The sequence below is a fragment of the Daphnia magna genome, linkage group LG4, assembly GCF_020631705.1.
Source record: "Daphnia magna isolate NIES linkage group LG4, ASM2063170v1.1, whole genome shotgun sequence".
NCBI classification, from domain to species: Eukaryota; Metazoa; Arthropoda; class Branchiopoda; order Diplostraca; family Daphniidae; genus Daphnia; species Daphnia magna.
In genome coordinates this window covers 4,571,747-4,590,000 of record NC_059185.1, presented here as the reverse complement: position 1 = coordinate 4,590,000, position 18,254 = coordinate 4,571,747, and the positions used below count along the sequence as shown (strand labels likewise).

At 39.3% G+C, this 18,254-nt stretch overlaps 2 protein-coding genes and 2 long non-coding RNA genes across 4 annotated transcripts; 2 read left to right on the top strand and 2 right to left on the bottom strand.

Annotated features, from left to right (window-relative positions):
- The first annotated feature begins 905 nt into the window (after positions 1 to 905).
- On the top strand, positions 906 to 2,353 carry LOC123471023. Its single transcript, XR_006644916.1, has 4 exons — positions 906 to 1,138; positions 1,209 to 1,245; positions 1,355 to 1,846; positions 2,041 to 2,353. It is a non-coding gene; the product is annotated as an uncharacterized LOC123471023 (long non-coding RNA).
- A 7,151-nt stretch (positions 2,354 to 9,504) lies between these two features.
- On the top strand, positions 9,505 to 12,193 carry LOC116920874 (epsilon-sarcoglycan). Its single transcript, XM_032927028.2, has 8 exons — positions 9,505 to 9,778; positions 9,870 to 10,000; positions 10,247 to 10,325; positions 10,384 to 10,585; positions 10,642 to 10,816; positions 10,873 to 11,012; positions 11,110 to 11,251; positions 11,321 to 12,193. Exons 1-8 carry the CDS (start codon positions 9,631 to 9,633, stop codon positions 11,675 to 11,677), a joined length of 1,374 nt encoding a protein of 457 aa, XP_032782919.2. The 5' UTR covers positions 9,505 to 9,630; the 3' UTR covers positions 11,678 to 12,193.
- LOC116920880 (small integral membrane protein 8) lies at positions 11,820 to 12,522 on the bottom strand. Its single transcript, XM_032927037.2, has 3 exons — positions 12,296 to 12,522; positions 12,186 to 12,226; positions 11,820 to 12,117 (listed from the first exon to the last, which is right to left on the bottom strand). The coding sequence occupies exons 1-3, from the start codon at positions 12,369 to 12,371 to the stop codon at positions 11,962 to 11,964; spliced, it is 273 nt and encodes a 90-aa protein (XP_032782928.1). The 5' UTR covers positions 12,372 to 12,522; the 3' UTR covers positions 11,820 to 11,961.
- Positions 12,523 to 15,393: 2,871 nt separating this feature from the next.
- LOC116934834 lies at positions 15,394 to 16,673 on the bottom strand. The gene is made up of 6 exons (XR_006644915.1): positions 16,264 to 16,673; positions 16,136 to 16,198; positions 15,991 to 16,077; positions 15,807 to 15,931; positions 15,572 to 15,733; positions 15,394 to 15,501 (listed from the first exon to the last, which is right to left on the bottom strand). It is a non-coding gene; the product is annotated as an uncharacterized LOC116934834 (long non-coding RNA).
- Positions 16,674 to 18,254: the final 1,581 nt, after the last annotated feature.

The window sequence follows — 18,254 nt, the reverse complement described above, 5'->3', positions numbered from 1 at the left end:
CAACTTAGAATAGGGTTCTCCTCCAGATGGGGCCCCGCAACACTTTATTGGAATTTTTTCCACCAATAGGAATGCAGGAAAGGGGAAAAACAGGGTTGACGATATTTTAAAGGTGAAGTTCGTAGATTTGAAGTATGACAAAGGTAATAAATGGTAATGCACGTCCTTTTATTGTCTTAATTGTTAAACTATGTGATAACTAGCATGTTTTTTTCGTATATATATCAAAGTAAACAAGCGGCCATGTTGGATTGTTTTAGGGTGCATCAACATTTGGAAAACCGATGGCACCTTTTTTTTTACTTTTTTTCTAATTCAAAATAAAAAAACTAGATGTCACTATTTCTTATGGTAAACAAAATTGGAAAATAACAACTAAAACTAACCTTAAATCCCGAAGGCGCTCAAGGGGCTTTATTATTTTTTTGACACTTTCGTTTTCAACGTCCACTCTGCTAGAGTGCGGCCTTCTGTGGCAGATTTTTTTACACAGTTAAATGCGTAGCAAAGGAGCCAATCAAAAATTAAAGCCGCCACAGTGAATCTTTTTTTTTTCAAAAATGTTTTGTGTTTCCCTACGTTTTGTTTAACGAGTTAATCTAGACATCTTAATTATTTGTTGAACTGTTGATGGTGAAATGTATGGTAGCCTATGTTCAGTAACTGCATTCGAAGTGCATTCTCCGCAGTTCAGAAGTAGACCTTTGTTCTAAAACGTATGTGTTGTCTATGTTACATGTTTCCTAAAGCAGCAAGGAAATGGTCATTGTTTTTTGGGTCCATTTTTTCAATAAAGAGTAAGCAGTCATGCTTCATTCACATCAAATACTTTTCGCGCGTTTATTAAAATTGAAAAAAAGTAGGAATTTGGTAGGACAAAAAGTGGCAGAAAGGTAGGGAAAAGGAAGGTAAATGCAAGGCCTACTTAATGGTTAAGGCCTGTAAACTTGAATGTTCCCCTATGACGGCGAGAGGATTTGCAAAATTCCCTATCCTTTCCCCAGTCAGGAGCCAATCAGAAGAAAAAAGGAGGCGAAGACTTCGCCGTCTGACGTTCAAAAATGCCACCTCGTAAGGATGGGAAGGTAGAAAGAAAATGGGGAGGGGACTAACGTTTGACGTCTTCAGCCAAATAATGGTAAGCATTTTGTTATTTAAATTTAAGAAATAGAAATGCTGTAGAATTTGAGTTTCATTTATTGTTTCAGTGTTCTGGCCCTACGTTCCTTATTGGCTGGACCAAAGGTACTGGTCTTCTTATTTAAACTTAAACGCAACTTTCTCTTGTTAGACAAAATTGGTTTAAAAAATTTTCTCAAAATAACTTCAATTAATGCTTTGCTGTTTTCACCAGGACGAGCGATTTCACAGAGAAAAGTGTTACATGTTTCCAGATGGGGCAGAAGGAATTCAACAAGGCCCTTCAACATGAAAGTCGAGCTTGACATCTGTCAAAGGCACTCCTTTACAAATAGAAACACCATCCACAGCCTTGACACAAACTCAACTGTGGGATAGAGAAGGCCACCACAGTCTGTAAAAAACAATAGAGGAAATGTTGTTTAAGTTTTGAAATAATATTGAGTAGTGCCCTCTCTCTTCTCAGCAATTGAAGTAAATTTGCATGTCTTAATTTTTTTTTGTTTATCGGAATTCATAAATGACAGGGTTTTTTCTTCCGCACGGCCACCTACTTCATCTGATTGCCAACTTGATAAGTCTTCCCAGTCATTGCGAGAGTAAAATCGTCTTGTGATTGAGGGACGGATTTGCCTTGCCCTTGGACGACCTTGCTTTGCAGTTACTTCACTCGGCGGAATGGTTGTAGCTTCCATTTCACTTGGCGGTATGGTTTTAACTTCCGTTTCACTCGGCGGAATGGTTTTAGCTTCCATTTCACTCGGTGGTATGGATGTAGCTTCCATTTCACTGGGCAGAATGGTTGATAACAAAACCATCGAATTGTAAATTGGCTGATCCTGATTGTCCATGCCTGAATTGTCTAAGCAATCGACATTCTTTAATTCATCTTCCGAAAAGTTTATTCTTCGGCATACTACTGGACGTGCTCTTGGCGAAAGAGCTGCTTCATGCGGCGGCGATGGTAGAAGCCGACGGATTAGTAACAGGAGGATTCTGTCGCTGGCCGCATTCATATTTGGAGTGAACGTTGCTGCTTGCTGAATATATGGAAGAAGACGGCGTTTGTTTGAGTTATTCATCTCGGTATCTTCATCTGCAAGAACGAAAAGATGATGCGGTAATATTGTCGCGGGTGAAAAGGGAGATTGGTTATCTCTTCGCAGAGATGAGTCATCCGCTCCTTGGACAACGCTGCGATCGTGGTGAAGAAATTATTGGGAGAAGTCCGCTCTAAGAAAGATACGCAGATATGCAGTCCGGAAGGGGAGTAATTCGCGCGACGGTATAAAACACTGCCCTGAATCTGCGTTAGATGAGTCTCCATCGGGTGAGCTCCTGGAGCTGGGCTCCGTAAGAGGAGTTCCCTGGTTTCCCTAGAGGTCTTCAGACGCTTCTCCAACTTTTGGTAATGGTTATCCCTTTTTGTTCAAGTTAAACCATTGTTTAGAATTTAAGTCATCACTTGTTGTATTCGTTTGTTCTTGTTCAAATACAACTCGTGTGACAATATAAATATTCATAGTGAGTTATAAATATAATTTATTTTCAGAAATGGGACCAAAATGGTTGTTATGAACGGGAATGTTGCAAGGAAAAATCAGGAAGAGTAAACGAAGACAGAGAAAATTTCAATTTACTGGCCAAGGGAATGCGATTTTCATACAGAATTAAAAGACCTAGGAAAGTCGTTTGTCGCCAGGTATTAAATCAAAATCTTTTATCGAATTGTACGTTGCATGCGTTAATTTCAGCAATGTTCGCTCTCCTAGATTGTAGCCTTACAGAAGCGTTGCTGGACACAGACATTAGAATTCGTCCAATTTTTACCCATGTCAATTGTGATTGATAGATGAAGAAGTCACGGATTTTATTCGATCTACTTTCCCGTACAGCGATCTGTTCCGAAGGAGATAAAAAACATCTCATCAATCGTAGAACGTCCCGGTGATCGTATACAGCTTTACAGTGTTCAGAATCAGAGATGTGCGCGAGCAAAGATTTTCTTGCTCAAACAAACAAAAACAATTGCCAATTTTTGTTTGTTTGCTCGATTAATTGAGAATTATTTGAACAATTTGCCAAACAATTTTCTCGTCCGAAATTGTTCATAAACAAATAAAATTGTTTGAACAATACAGTTTGTTTGAGCAAAATTTATTATTTGAACAAAAACCCTTTAAAAAAATTTCGGCAACGCAGACAACGCTCCAATAAAAAATCCAAAAAAACGGTTACATTTTCTTGGATAACAACAGAGATCCAAGAAACAATTAAACAAAAGGTTTGACTTTCTTTTTTAAACGTTACAGGTTCGAAAACATTTGATTTCCTTATTGACTGGATGTCAAAGACTTAGAATAATAGTAACAGTAATCACAGTTAACATTGATTTTTGATTAGAATTCACAGGTGTTTACTTTTTTTTTGCGGCAGAATTTGCACTGAGAAAGATTAATTTGTCCACATTTTGTGGATCCAAACGCTGGCGTTGTTGAGTGACAACATTTCTTCCGGTACTAAAGACTCTTTCAGACGGTGCCGAGGTAGCAACTATCCCTAATATTTGTCTGGCGTATATTGCAAGAAGCGGAAAATCGTATTGGCGCCTCTTCCACCAAGACAAGATATCTAGCTCGTCCATTTCATCGGCAGATAATCTTGGAATGGCGAGGAAGTTTTGCATTTCAGCCTTCAGAAGCTCTTCTCGGGTTCCATTTGTAGCAGGTTCCGCATCCAAGACGATGCCTTACAAAGCCGATATTTTGATTTTTTTGCTAGATGAATGATGGCGCTGTCGTATTTGCTGTCCGCATTGAGTTTTCTGTTGGTGTCGAACTTCAGGATTCAGTCATCTGATTGACTGGTTACTGTCACTGAGAAACATGTTGCGCTAGTCATCATTTCCTTGGAAACTTGGAAACTTTTTAGTTTTTTTTATTTTTTGAACAAAACCAAACAAACAATGGAAAAATTGTTGGAAATTGTTTGACTTTTGTTCAAACAAACCCAAGCAAGAAAAAAAAATTATTTATTTACTCGAGCAAAAATTTACTTGATTAATCGAAAATTGCTTGAACAAAATTTGCTTGTGCACATCTCTGTTCAGAATGTCTGTTACGTTTATTAACTTTTTATTTTTTATTTTTAAATGGAACAATTTTTAATGAGAACAAAACATTTTCTGCTTTAAACATAGAACAAAATTTACGCGTTGGTTTGTTTTTCCACTTGTCGGGTACCGCATCACATTTAAGGCGCATCGAGGAATTACCGTGCATCTAATAGCTTCTAACACCGATCCCTGATTCCATTCTCCACCCCTAATAACAGTTCCCTGCCTTTTTTATTTCCGTTTAAGTCGTGAACACACGCTGAGACAAGATTTCTGTACATTCGACAGGTTCGAAAATAGAACGAATGATATTTATTTGATTGTTATGCATGTAAAAAATATATCCGTTTCATAACTAATTTCCCTTAATTTGTTGTTTATTTTTTCATTTCATGCCTCAATATTTATTTTTCAACGAGTTCGATTCTGAACGCCCGATGGCGAAGTCTTCGCCTCCCTTTTTCGTCTTATTGGCTCTCACAGGGGCAGGGATAGGAATTCTGGCTACACCTCTCGCCTTCATGACAGTAATAGATACATGTTTACAGACCTTAACCATTAAGTAGGCCTTAGTAAATGGTAGGGACAATTCAATGGTAGTTTGGCCTACCAATGTGAAATTTACTTTTAAAAGGATTTACTTTTCCCTACTTTTTCTATACTATATAAATTTTGACGATTGTTCTACCAAATGGTAGCAAGTACTACCATTTAGTAGGATGTTTCATTTCGCTACCAAATGGTAGCCAAAAGCAGTCAAAAAGTAGTAATCAAAAATTGAGAGTGTACATTTGAATTAAAAGAAACAGAAACTTCAAAATAGTATGCTTCTGATGCCATCCCTTATGCAAGGAAAACTTTTAAAAGACAGTAAGACACAAGATCCAGAACTTTGATGAAATAAGAAGTAACAAGATTTTTAAATTATAATTCATTAAATTTGTGTGTTTTCTCGAAAATATTCAGGTTTTTGGTGTCTACCACACTTAATACAAGATGAGGCTCTCACGTCTCACCAGACCAAGACTGCAATCACTTAGGAAAACATCAGCCAAATGTATTTAACTTTTGATGGAAGGGGATGAAAGCAGTTTAAGATGGAAACCAGAGGCCTTTCTTGCAATAATTTGCCTATACCTCTTGCCAGAGCTAAGAGCATTTGACAGCAAAGACTTACACTGTTTGGCAACAATGTGGGAATGATGACTAACGAAGAACACCTAAACGCGGGGTTCTTGTCTACTATGATTCAACTCCGTCATTAGTTAAATATTTGCCTGAGTTCACCGGCGGAGATTAACGAAAGGCTGGACATTTTGTTTCGTAAAAGAACAAAATTGACGTTACAGTCTGTCACACCTTATGTTCAGTATGGAGTGACACGACTATTTTTAATACTGTTGTGTTACCTAACTCTGCTTCTGTGGCTTTGATTAGGCCATTTACTGCGGGGGGTTGTCGACTCGTCATTTGGGTGTGCGAATTTAAAAATAAAAATATATTTATAAATATATTTTAAGTTTTATCCCTAGTTCTATCTGGTTTATTTTTATTTAGCTATTGTTTGTGAATGGTTTGTTGTTCATCCCCTTGTAGCAGACGTGTTTCTGGCAGAAAACGAAATTCTTCGGCTAAAAGAGACGAGCAACTTACAAACAAAAATAAAATAAAAATAAAGTAGATAGAACTGGGACTAGAAAAAAAAATTGGGAAATGAAAAGCTGAATAGGGTACCCACTGCTAGGAAGAAAAGGGGGAAATCTAAATTATAGTTATGAAAACTTAATTTTTAACGTGAAGAAGACGGTTTCTCCATAAGACGCTGCAGCCGCAGCAGACCAACTTGGACACAAATGAGATTTTCGCATTTGTGGAAAACGCGCAACGCAGGATGTTTTGCTGCTCTATTGTCCAGTAGTCAGTCAATAAATTGGGTAATTAGGAGTATGATTGAATATGTGATATATTTTTATAACTTAAGAAAAAAGTACAGTTTTAAACGAACATAGGTCACACCACAGACTACGAAGTAAAAAACCGCGATGGTTGCCATAAGGCTGAGGGCAGTGGGGTGGACATGCTCGGTCCTACCGATGGTGGCGCGCGGTTTGTTATAGGCAATGGTCGTGCGTGTTTTCCTGTTTTCCCTACTGAACCAATGTTTCACACACCGTCTTTTTCAGGTGTAATTTTAATTTTATTACCTATATTCATGTATATTAATTATTTTCCCCCTTTTTTAGTTCCTGTGAATAATTTCAATTTTTTCTTTTAAGCATGGTCCTCCCTAAAAAAATGCTTTCTAGAAAACAGCAAAATTTTAATGTTAAACGTTATTATTTACAATTTTCCTTTCCGATCTCGGCTAATCGGGGCCGAGCCCTATAGTCACTTCCTCTATTTCCATATCCTACACTAAACCGGCTCTGTACCAAGAGCGCAAGCACACAACAGCTTCGACGGTTTCTGGATTCAGACTCATTCGTGCACTGCCAAAATCATCTTTACCAGCGCTGAAAGCCCTTTCGCTAGCCGTGCTCGTGGCAGGAATAGCTAACAACTAACAAGTCTTTTGCCATTACGGACAACCTTGGCCACCGATTACATCTCCCGGCCCAATAATCGAAAATGGAAGTTAGATCACAGGTAGTAGCTTCGATATCCTCATCTTCATATTCCCTTATGCTGAATCAGTTTTTACCACAAATCTAAATGGTAATTCAAAATCTTGTATTTAACGAGTGTAAGTGCTCAATTTCAGTGCAATTTTATAACGAAAAACAATTGGATGAGGTGCCAACTATTTTGACAGATCCCTGGTTACTGTAAAGGGATCATGGATTTACTCATTCTTCCCTTTACGGAATAATTAAATTAAAAGCGGTTTGAATAAATAAAAAGGAGACGGCTGATCCACAATGCAAGTGTATTGGCTACTAAGTCTAGTCTACAGACATAAATTAATAGGGGTGTGACATACCAATTGGAACAGTTGAGCAACGCGTGAGGGAAGGGTAAATTTCACAGAATTAACTTAACTGAACTTACTGGTACCTTAAACTGAGTCTCAGAGCTCGGCAGGAGCTGCAAGGTGCTCAAAAGGAACTAAAGGAACTAACGAACTAAACAGAACTAACTATGAGAGGAAAGTCACGGCCTTTTATATGGAAAGATGCGGCCGTGACCCGAATAAGGAAAACAATAAGGAAAGAGGGCTCCGTGCAAAAGCCACCCCGACTCGAGTTGACAGTTCTGTCAACTCACTTAAGTCGAATTTTAGGAAAGTTAAAGGGTACCTATCCCCTAGGATGAGTCACGGAGGGGTGGGAAGAATTATAGTTTAAAGTCGTGCGATTTACGGGAGAAAACGGTAGTTTGAGATATAAATTTGTGTTTAATAGTCCTGTGTTAAAGCCACCCCCGAACTGTGGTGACAGTTCGGACAAGCCACTTAACTAGGGTTTAAGGGAATAATTAGTAAAAATATTTCTATATCTACGGTTATTTATGCATTGTGATCTTAATCTAAAAAGGGGTTGAATGTTCTGGCGCGTACGGTGCAGGTGCATATTCTTGGCGTGGGAACAGGTAAAAAGATGTTCTGGAAGTTTCCGGCTAGACGAGGGTGCTTCCGTGTTAGTCGGCTGCAGTAAGAATATGTCTTCGCGCGGCGCAGGTGTCTTTTGGGAAGTCGATGGGAAATATGTCCGTTCTGTTGCTGCTTGCAGTCTTATGGTGGGTTCAAGTGGAGGCTGTGTGACGAGGGATGTGGGGGAGATAAAGTGAAGAAGCCATGCTTGAAGAATGGGAATTATGTTACATTACTCTACTCTACCTGTCAAACAAACTTCGACTGCCTTCGACCTGTCGAGATTCCAGCGCTAAGTTCATTCTTTTTTAACTATAACTAATAACTAGAAGGAGTCAGTACTCAGCAGTCAGTCAACTTCATTGTCACGTTGAAATTACTACTTTTTTTAATTTGGCGCCACGGGAGCCACCATTTTGGAAAATGGTGGCAGATCTAACCGATCTCACCAAAGAACCGCACCGGAACCGATCTGTTCCTGGAGGACCCGAACCGATCGCAACAGATCATCCATTTTTTCGGGTAGATCAGATCAGTTTCACCGATCTCGGCCAAACGGGGCCGAGACTGTGCTTGACTATGGCTCGGCCCCGGTTCTGCCGGCCATAGGCATAGTGCAGGTGCATAGGGCAAGTGCATAGGACAAGGCCGATCCCTAAGCATAGGTAGGGCTCGGGGCGGGGCTTTCGGGGCTCAACGGCCGATCACGGCTAGGGATCGGCCCCGATCCTAATCGGGGCGCATTTTGCCAATCGGGTTTCAAAATTTGGGGCTCGGGGAGAGGTCATAATTTTTGAACCTCGATCTCAATCGGGGTTGTATCTGGGTGCCTAATCGGGGATGCAACCCCGATTGCAATCGATTGACGTAAAAACATAATCGATCGAGTCGAAATCGATTTTTATGATGAAAATCGGGGAGTTCGCCTCGGGTGCCCCGATAAAAACCCGTCCCAAATTCGTAGTTTGAATTCAGGCGCCATTTTTGCAAATGGTGTCGGGGCAAGCGGGTTAACCTCAATTTTTGTCCCGCCCCGGCTGTCGAAGTGGTACTCCGATTCAGCCCCGATTGCCGTTTCCCGGGGCGGGGCGGTTAACCCGATTGTGGCTAGTCGGGGCCGATCCCTACTTGACTCTAGGGCTCGGCCCCATGTCCAATGGGTAGGTATTTCGGCGAATGGGTAGGTCTACTCGGCAAAAAAATTGGATCCGGTGGGTAACGGTTCCTAAGACTTTGTGCCCACTACCTACCCGGGTACCATGTGGGTAACACAATTTCGAAAACCGTTTCCATTACCCGGGTTCAAAACCCGGTTATCCCCGATTTCCTACCCGATTACCCGAGTTTTTCCCTGAAATCAAGTGATGCCCTTTGAATTTCCCGCCACAAAAAAATTTGTTTTGCTACCCGCCCTTTTAATTTAACTTGGGGCTTTGCAAGCTGCCATTTTCCAAGATGGCGGTGGGTATACCCGGTTTGCCCATCAAATCCGCCCAGCCTACCCACTTTGGCAAATAGACTACCCGGATCGCTCATGGGCGACTTTTTTGGGCGACGAACCACGGGTAAACCGGGTTTTCGAGAACCGGGGCCGAGCCCTACTTGACTCTTTCTGACCTGCCTGCTGCGCTTCTAGATCAACTTCAAAATGTTTAGCATTGGTCTATGTAAGGTAAACAACCAGAACTATTGCTTTGATATTTAGATCTACGTTGATGTGAAAAGGATTGTTTTACCTGGCAACAGTAGACCGCCATTTAAGTTCCTGGATAATCTGTATAGTAAAATGCATATGCATACTGCAGTATCAGCAAATTTCTTTTTTATGTGTCTTGTTAAATATAGTATTGCTCAGTATCAGGTTCAAACAAATGAGCTATTTGTGCTTCAGCTGTCTCCTGCCTTATTCAACTTCACAGATTCCTACTCTTCAGGTAAGAAAAACGAAACTTAATGAGTCTTAAGGACAATTTTTCCTATTATCGCTGAAACTCTGTGAGTAATTGACGTATTGCTTATTTATAGAAGAATACATCTACAGGGCAGCATTACATAATTTGCCAGATCTTCCAAAATGGATCAATCTTGCATTCAATCCAAATCTAAAACTTGGATTTTTGTATGGAACTCCTATAAATGATTTATCATTGGTCAAGGTAATATCAGTGTCATCTTGTATGCATCAATTTAAAGATTTGGAAGCACAGTGGTAAACAGTTATTCTAGTGTTTTTACATGCTCTGTTTACTTCCAAATAATGACTGATAGAATTACAATTAGAAGTTTGCATGCAGGGCAAGAATAAAAAAATTTTTGTGTAGATTCTTAAGTTTTGAGAACTTAAAACCCACTTACCGAACAATCAATAAGGTGTTTGTTTGTTTTTTAATTCAAACTATCAGCTGGATCTGATTGCATCCAACATTTTAACTTTTGAAACATCATCAAAGGAAGTTACAATAGATATATTTCCTAAAGAAGGTCAGCCCTCCTTTAAATATCTCAGAAAATGTGGAAATACTTCAATGTCTGTTTATAGAGCCGGCTACTAGAAAAATAAAGTTGAAAATTCATAATCTCAATTTGGAAGACCTAATGGATGACCAAAAACAAATGAAACTATTGGATATATTTCGGAAAATATTGTGGCAAAATAGTTCTCTAGATCTTCATTTCATAGAACTGTATTCAGCTTTGGCTGCTGGGGGAAGACGACCTGCACGCCCGCAGGATGGTGAAGGGTATTTTCTAGTAATAGTAATATAGTAGTTCACACTTTAAATATTTTGAGTTACAGGGTGATCATTACCTTGGGAAGTAATGCCGAATTCTCCGAGACACTTCGCGAACTAGAACGTGAAGTGAGTCCTTTGTGGCCTCTTCGTCAATGCCCTCGCGATTTTAAGAAAACATCAGCAGAACGCTATTTCCGTTCTAAAGGATTTTTAGTGGATTGGTGCTCATTTAAACTGGTAAAAAAATAACTTTATGCCTATTGAAGAGCAGCGCGTAATAAAGGTGATAATAGGTTCCTCAAAATACCACGCTACTAACCATTAGTTCTGCTGCATCTCCGACCTTCGAATCCAAAACTGAACGTATTATCCTAAAATCAAGCCAAACACTCACTGAAGTGGTGGGTGCAGACATCTGGAGCGCACCGGCCAAGTATGTGATCTTGAAATGACATATTACGCGTATCACTTAAAGTTGCATTTTGACGTATTACTACTGTATGTATAAATTTTAATTTCTGTGAGATTAGGTGGGAGATTCCTATACGTAGCTATGCCGAGGATGGTGTTGTTGCCGTGTTTATTCCGTTGGTGGTATTGTTGCTATTAGCCGCCGTCCTAACTGCTATTCTAGGTGTTCATCCTGAAGGAGCGGAGACGGAAGAGGGCCAGGTTTCCTATTTTTTTAAACACCTATTTGACATTTTAAAACAATATACTTGTTTCCGTTTTGCATGACAGCTCTATGAAGCTGTGTTTGAGGAATTGCCATTTCTTAAAGCAAAGCAAGAAACAGGAACACTGAAACCTCAAGTCAGCAACGAAGTTTCTTCGAGACGAACACTTGAGTCGGCAACCCTTTCACTAGGGCGAGTAAAGCGCAATCCGCTGTACGATTCTTTGATGGGTGAATCTGGTACACGCGGTTCAAGCCCTTTTCTTATGTCTTCGGGATCATCGGCTTTACCAACTCCAGTTTCCACGCTGTCCCGTCCCGCTTTCCCAACACCACGGTCTACCCTAGGACAATCCGAAAGAGCATCGACTCTAGGACGACCGGAACCTCCCCCATACAATTGCGGGACAATCAATAAGTAGCACACCAAATAGCATGTTACCTAATTCCCCAATCCCTATGTCTGTTCATTTTGTTTGTTTATTTTCTTGTAGTCTCTCTTACATCAAGGAACATTAAAAGTTCTAGTCAAGTCTTGTCAGTAACTAAAACCTTAAAAAGCAATTTGAATTTTCATAATTTATTTCTTTTGCAGCTTTGCCATCAGCTTACAATGCTTTGTCATCTTTAATTGCTTTTATCATCTTACAATCAGCTTTATTTCTTTATCAGCTATACAATGTAGAATGCTATGTTCAATGTACATTTAGTCCCATCTTGACTTTTTTGTGTGCAGTTGTTTGCTTCCATCTTCTCGCACAGCAACATAGTAGCCCATGTTTTCATACTTCGTCTTCATGTACGTTAAATATCCTGCACAACCAGCAATAGCTACTAGACCCAATACCATTACGATTTTGTTCTGCAATTTTGAAAAAAAATTATAGTTAATGAACTTGTGCTTGCAAGCTATTACACACTGCCACATACTGGTTTGACATAGAGTTCAAAATTTAGTGCTCTGAATACCCCTGGTAAAAGGACAATTGCAATGTTAATAGTGTTTAAGTACTTCATGAACTAGTTTGCAAGCAATCGACCTGTAGTTTTCACCGATCGCAGACCATCTCCTGCTACCCTAGGGGATGTTGTCGAGGATGTGTTTTCCTTATCCATTAGACTGCTTTATTATGGAGACCAAATTAATGAATCATGTCTTTAAACACCAGTGCACGCTACTCGCTACAGCGGAATAGCATTGCAAGTTACAACAACATTTAGCTCCCGATAGGGATTCTGTTAAGATGAGGAGGCACCATCGTGCAGTTTTCTCCGCTAGGTGGTGCTTATGTTTGTAATAGATGACGCAAAAAGTTTAATACGTCTTGTCCATTTTGGTTTATCTGCTCCACAACGGTTTTGAGATGTGAGTCACGTTTTCAGGTTTTCATTTTTTAATTTCTTTGCATTTTCCTAGAGGGATTCTATCTAAAATCAATTGTAATCATTCATCATTTCATCGTTTTTTCTGAGATCTCCCGATAGATGGTGCTATTTTCGCGGAGGGTACCTGCATTAACTTTTTGTATCATTTTACAACCTTCCAAGTTAGGACGCGGACATTTGGTGTCGTTTTGTAGAGAACATAACGATGCAGTGTACTGATGCGTTCTCGTAATTTTGGGCTTAACGTTAAAAGATTGCCGAGCAACCTAAGACGGCCGACCTGAGTTTCGATATGATTTTCTTCTTGATAGATGGCGTTCCGACCAAAAGTCACGAAACTGGGAAATCAGGCCGCGAACTTACTTTCGAAAGAGGGGCTTTCTAACATTCCTTTGGTTTATTTTAAGGGGTATTTGTGTAAATTTTTTCAGTTTTCGTTATGTCTTTGTACTAGAGGCCCTCACTCCGTTCGCGAAGTTTCCTATAGGGTCCGGCCTGGTCACCATAAAATCCTGGAAATCGTATGCTCTTCTGGCAAAACTAACGACAGGAGATATCCGAGTAATCAAGAAAATCAAGTTAGTTTATCAAGGGGCGTACAGTTTCTTTAACAAACGTCCAAACAGACGAACTAGTTCCCAAGTTAAACGTCATCTAGCGGTAACTACCTACCTTTGGCAAACCTAGAGTAGGGCTTTATCCCTGAGGGATTTAGTTTACTAAATTACCGAAGGTTTAGGGGCCTTTAACGCAGCACAACTTACAATAGGCTCCTCCTCCAGATAGGGACCCGAAAAGGTTTATTGGAATTTTTTCCCCCAATAGAGCAGTAAAACATCCTACGTTGTACGTTCTCCACAAATGCGAAAATCTCATTTGTGTCCAAGTTGGTCTGCTGCGGCTGCAGCGTCTTATGGAGAAACCAACTTCTTCATGTTAAAAAATAAGTTTTCATAAATATAACTATAGGGACCCTCACTCCGTTCAGGAAGTTCCCGATAGGGTACGGCCAGGTCGCCAATGAACCATAACATCTCGGAAACCGTTTACTCTTCCTTCAAAACTGACTCCGTATCCATGTCCTATGAAGCGTGCGGTGATCATCCCCGCCTTCAACCCGCTTTCCCACTTTTGTCAAAATCAGCCAAAAACAACATCCCTTGAAATTTTCAAAAAATTACACGGCATAATCGACATTGAACGCTGATTTAGATTTAGTGATTGGTTTTCTCGTTAAACTAGCCGTTAAAAAAATTAACGAAACCAGTGCTGTTAGCTCACCAACTTAATTAATGGTTTTTAACGTTTAAATAAAAACTATAAGACCAACAAAAAATAAACCTGATTTCCGTGATTTTCATTCAATTCTGAATCGATATCATGTATTTAAAGCAAAATTTGAAATTTAGCCAAAAGTGGAAACCAGAGTCATAGAACCCTGGTTCGTTCACGACAGGGAGGGAATCGTCTGACTTTGTGCCTAATTTCAGAAATAGCATCCAGAGCCTCCAGCGGGTGTGTAATGCACTACATCGAATGCACCAATAAGGAAATGTCTTTGAAAACTTAAACAGCCAATTGCAACAGTGATAAGGAAACGAATGAAGCAGACGACACTTGAAAAATTGGAGAATTTGTTGCAGTTCGAAAACAACCAACACCAGACCAGTGCACCTAATATATAAAAAAATAAAATAAAAAAAAAATAAAAAAAAAATAAACAATTCGGTAGGTATTGAATAATAACATACAATTTATTTCCTCTAATTTTTTATCATATATATTATCGTTTTTTTTGTCAACAACTTGCATGATATAGAATTCCTTAAAGAGTACGAATTCTTAAATTGTTTGTTGACACATTATGTCGATTTTTAAATTCGGAAAGTTAAATTAAACCAGTGCAAACTAAACAAACATGTTATTAAGTTTTCACAGACATTTATACACAGATAATTGGTGTATAGTGAATAATTAATATTATGGTTTGTTGGTGAAACAATTGCTCAGTGAGATTCTCTTAGTGCGTAGGAAAACTTTGACACTGAACAGAAGCTGGTTGGCTCTGGAATAAAAAGTGGTTTCTATTTATTTCCTTTTGGGAGATGTGACGAACGCAAGCGATGGACCTCACGGTAAGTTTTTGTATGACAACTTACGGTATACTTGTGTATTGATGGAATATTGTAAAACCCCTACTTACCTCATCTTTAAGTAAATAGCTTTTACTCGATTAAGGTAAGCTGCGGACTTCGTTCGATGGTATATTCCCGTAAAATGTTAACATGATTCAAACAAGTCGATGAATGTCTCAAACGATTGGAGGCATACATACAGGCCGTAGCCGTATAGCCAGCGTCAAGCACAACAAAGACACAAATAAGACAAGTTTAAACGGGGAACGAGCAAGCCAGTAGCAGGTCGAATAAACGACCTGACACTTGACTCGCGAAGGGGTGAATCAACACTAGACTGGGTGAACAGCCCAGCGTTGACTAACGAAGAATTACAATTGATGGGGTTTTATACGACAAACAAAGTCAACGCGATCACCAACGCAAGGTGAGCGTAATGAAAGGATGGAAAGGAAAATGACTTGTTTCCAGGAATGAGAGGGAGGATATTTTTCCAAGAAAGAGTGAGCTGATGCATTCCTTACAATATCGTGAAATGGACGTGAAAGATGAACATTTGTCTGAATCAAACAAATTCCTCCCGTTAGATAATGGGTCCGTGTAAATGCAAAGTATGGCGTTTTTGGCTTGGTTGAATGACCATATCCGACCGTCAGGTAATTCCATTTGGGACACCAATGTGAAATACGTGATCAAGCTTGGTTTGAAGTTCCATATACTCTCATCTGAAAAAGAACGGAAAGAGATGATGATTTATGTCAGTAACGACATATCACGATTATTGGATGCACATACCTGTAGTTGAAGATGATTGAGCAGTACTTGAGGTGTGTGCTAGTTGTGAAAGTTTATTTCTGCATTTTCATTAACGGTTTCTTCAGTTGTAATGTTCAATTCTGACTCATTTGAGGTATTCGGATCCTGAACATCATCCATCGGCGTCAATTTCACCATTGTCTATGAAAACAAATATTGGTTTTGATAAATAAATATGAAAAGAAGCTAATTTAACATTGATAACGATGCTTACTGGTAGTGTCGGTATTGTTTCTACGACTACTGATGCAGGTTGTTTAGCCATAGCTGGTAACTGCTTTTCAACTGAAAGGTTCTCATCTGGAACGACTTCCATGGGGGTGGCCAAATCATAAGAAACTATTTATATAACAATGTCTTAATATAACATAACATCATTTTTGAAATTCAAAAATTACTCTTTTTGTTTAGGCTGCTCTTCTTCGCAAAGGCATATCTTTCTTTATTTGGATGCTTCCTGCACTTTTCATCGACAGTAGGGTTTGCTAAATAATTGAAATGTTGCTTAGCATATGTAAATACAACTACAGAACTGATTTTTACCTATTGAATTGTTTCTCCTATTCACATTGCAAATGCTTTGTAATGGTTGTCGGGAAGTTTCATCTCAATAAAAATTACTTGGTAACTGGGCAATTCAACTCCATACTGTAAAAGAATTGTATACTTACTGGGTGTCAGGAAATATCTCGGAATGGCTCCTTCCTTCAAAACCCATCGTTTAAACGCATGAAACACTTTTTATGTCATTCTCATCAAAATGACGCGTCCAAATACGAGAATTGTTCGTCAAAATGATTGACGGTATTTGCTGTTGCCATAATCCTACGGCTGTTTTTGGGACGGAGAACAGAGCCATTCCACTTTTTATTTGCGCACTTTTACAGTATGTTGAATTACAATGTGGAACAGCACAATTGCCAACCATTTTGGCGCCAATCCCGAATTTCTAGAGCTTCTTTACATCTTACAGCTTCTTACATCAATAGGAAAAGCGTCCAAAATGGCCGTCGAAAACTCAGTTTTCTCTCGATAGATGACTCTGATTCTAGTTTCCACCACTGTGCCCCGCCCCAAAATCGTCGAAATTTCAGACATTCAGACAAACGAAACGCGGTATAGGGATTCCTCTCAGCCTGAACCAACCAGGGTTCTATGACTCTGGTGGAAACTTAAAAATTTAACTCCATCCTTGTGATTCTTTTCACAGTTTCGTACGCAACACTTCATCTTGTTAAACTTACAAGTTTGACGTTTATAGAGTGAACAACAATACACCAGCTAGCTAAAGAATTCGGGTTCTTCTGCTAGCCGGGTCGATCACAAAAAAGGACTCTTAAACAAAAATTAACTACAAATAAATTAGACTTAAAAGGAGATGGAGGGAAAAATTTGGTTATCACCAAATAAATTATCACCAAATGAATAGCGAATCCACTGTTAGGTACAACAGTGAGGTAAAACATAGTTATAGAGAAGAAAACAATATTTAAAAAGTGAAATGGTTGGTTTTCCCATAAGACGCTGTAGACAGCGTACCACAGATTGGACACAAATTTGATTTTCGCATTTGCGGAGAATGCACAACGTAGGATGTCCAACTGCTCCATAAAGGAAAAAAGTATTTTGTATTTGTATTTGTATTTGTATTTTATTTTATTTGGTATTTGAGGTTTTGGAAGAAACTTTGTATTTTGAAGGACGAGTATTTTAAAATATAGTATTTGTATTTTTAAAATACTCGTTTTTTTTCAAATACGATACACTGCTCGTCATCAGGCTCAACCATTACAACGTTTACATTTGGAAAACTTCTTTTTTTGCCAGCAGCATCGCCTGATTGACAGGATTTAGGTACATTTGGACGTTTTCTGCGAATGATGGCCAATTTTCAAAACGATTTTTTCCACTATCCACAATATCTTTAAATATTTTTACAATGAGCTAGAACTTGAAGTAGGAAAGCATAGCATTTTAGCATAGTCTCCAGCAGTTCAAAACTATATGTGATTTATTTTGACATAGAATTGTGTAAAACTTGTGTAGAAATTGTGGAAAGTGGAAAAATTGTTTTGAAAATTGGTCACCAGTCGCAGCATTATATTGAGACAAACGTCCCGAGGCGCCTGTGGGTTGGTGACTTGGTGGGAGGACCTAAGTTCCCAAAGTACGCAGAGAGATACCCCGATTCCTGACCGTTACTGTAGATTGCTATGTTTTTAAGCTATTCTGCTTTGTTGACTCGTAACTTAGCTACTTAAAAGCTTCTTTGTCTTACTACTAGATGGCGCCACATCTCGGGTTAGCCCGAGAACCCCTTGAACCGTACCGAGACCCGTCCCGAAAAAAAAAACCTTAAAGGGTTGCCTTTTATCGGTTTTTTTTTCCTTGACCCGGAATCTGACTCGGGTTTTCATGACCCAGGCCACAGCCCTAGCAAGAACTGTTACTAGTTCGTGTCCAAATTTTTTTTCACAATTTCATCGAACTGGCAACTTCGGACGTTAGCCAACTCTATTGTGAATTTCCACTCATGGGCATTCGGGTAGTGGAACCGGTTTCAAAACCCGATATCATTACTGTGTACCCTATTTGACTTGTTTTGTGCAATACATTATAGTTTTATTTATTTTCCTTCACCCTCCCACCCTTTTTCAAGTTA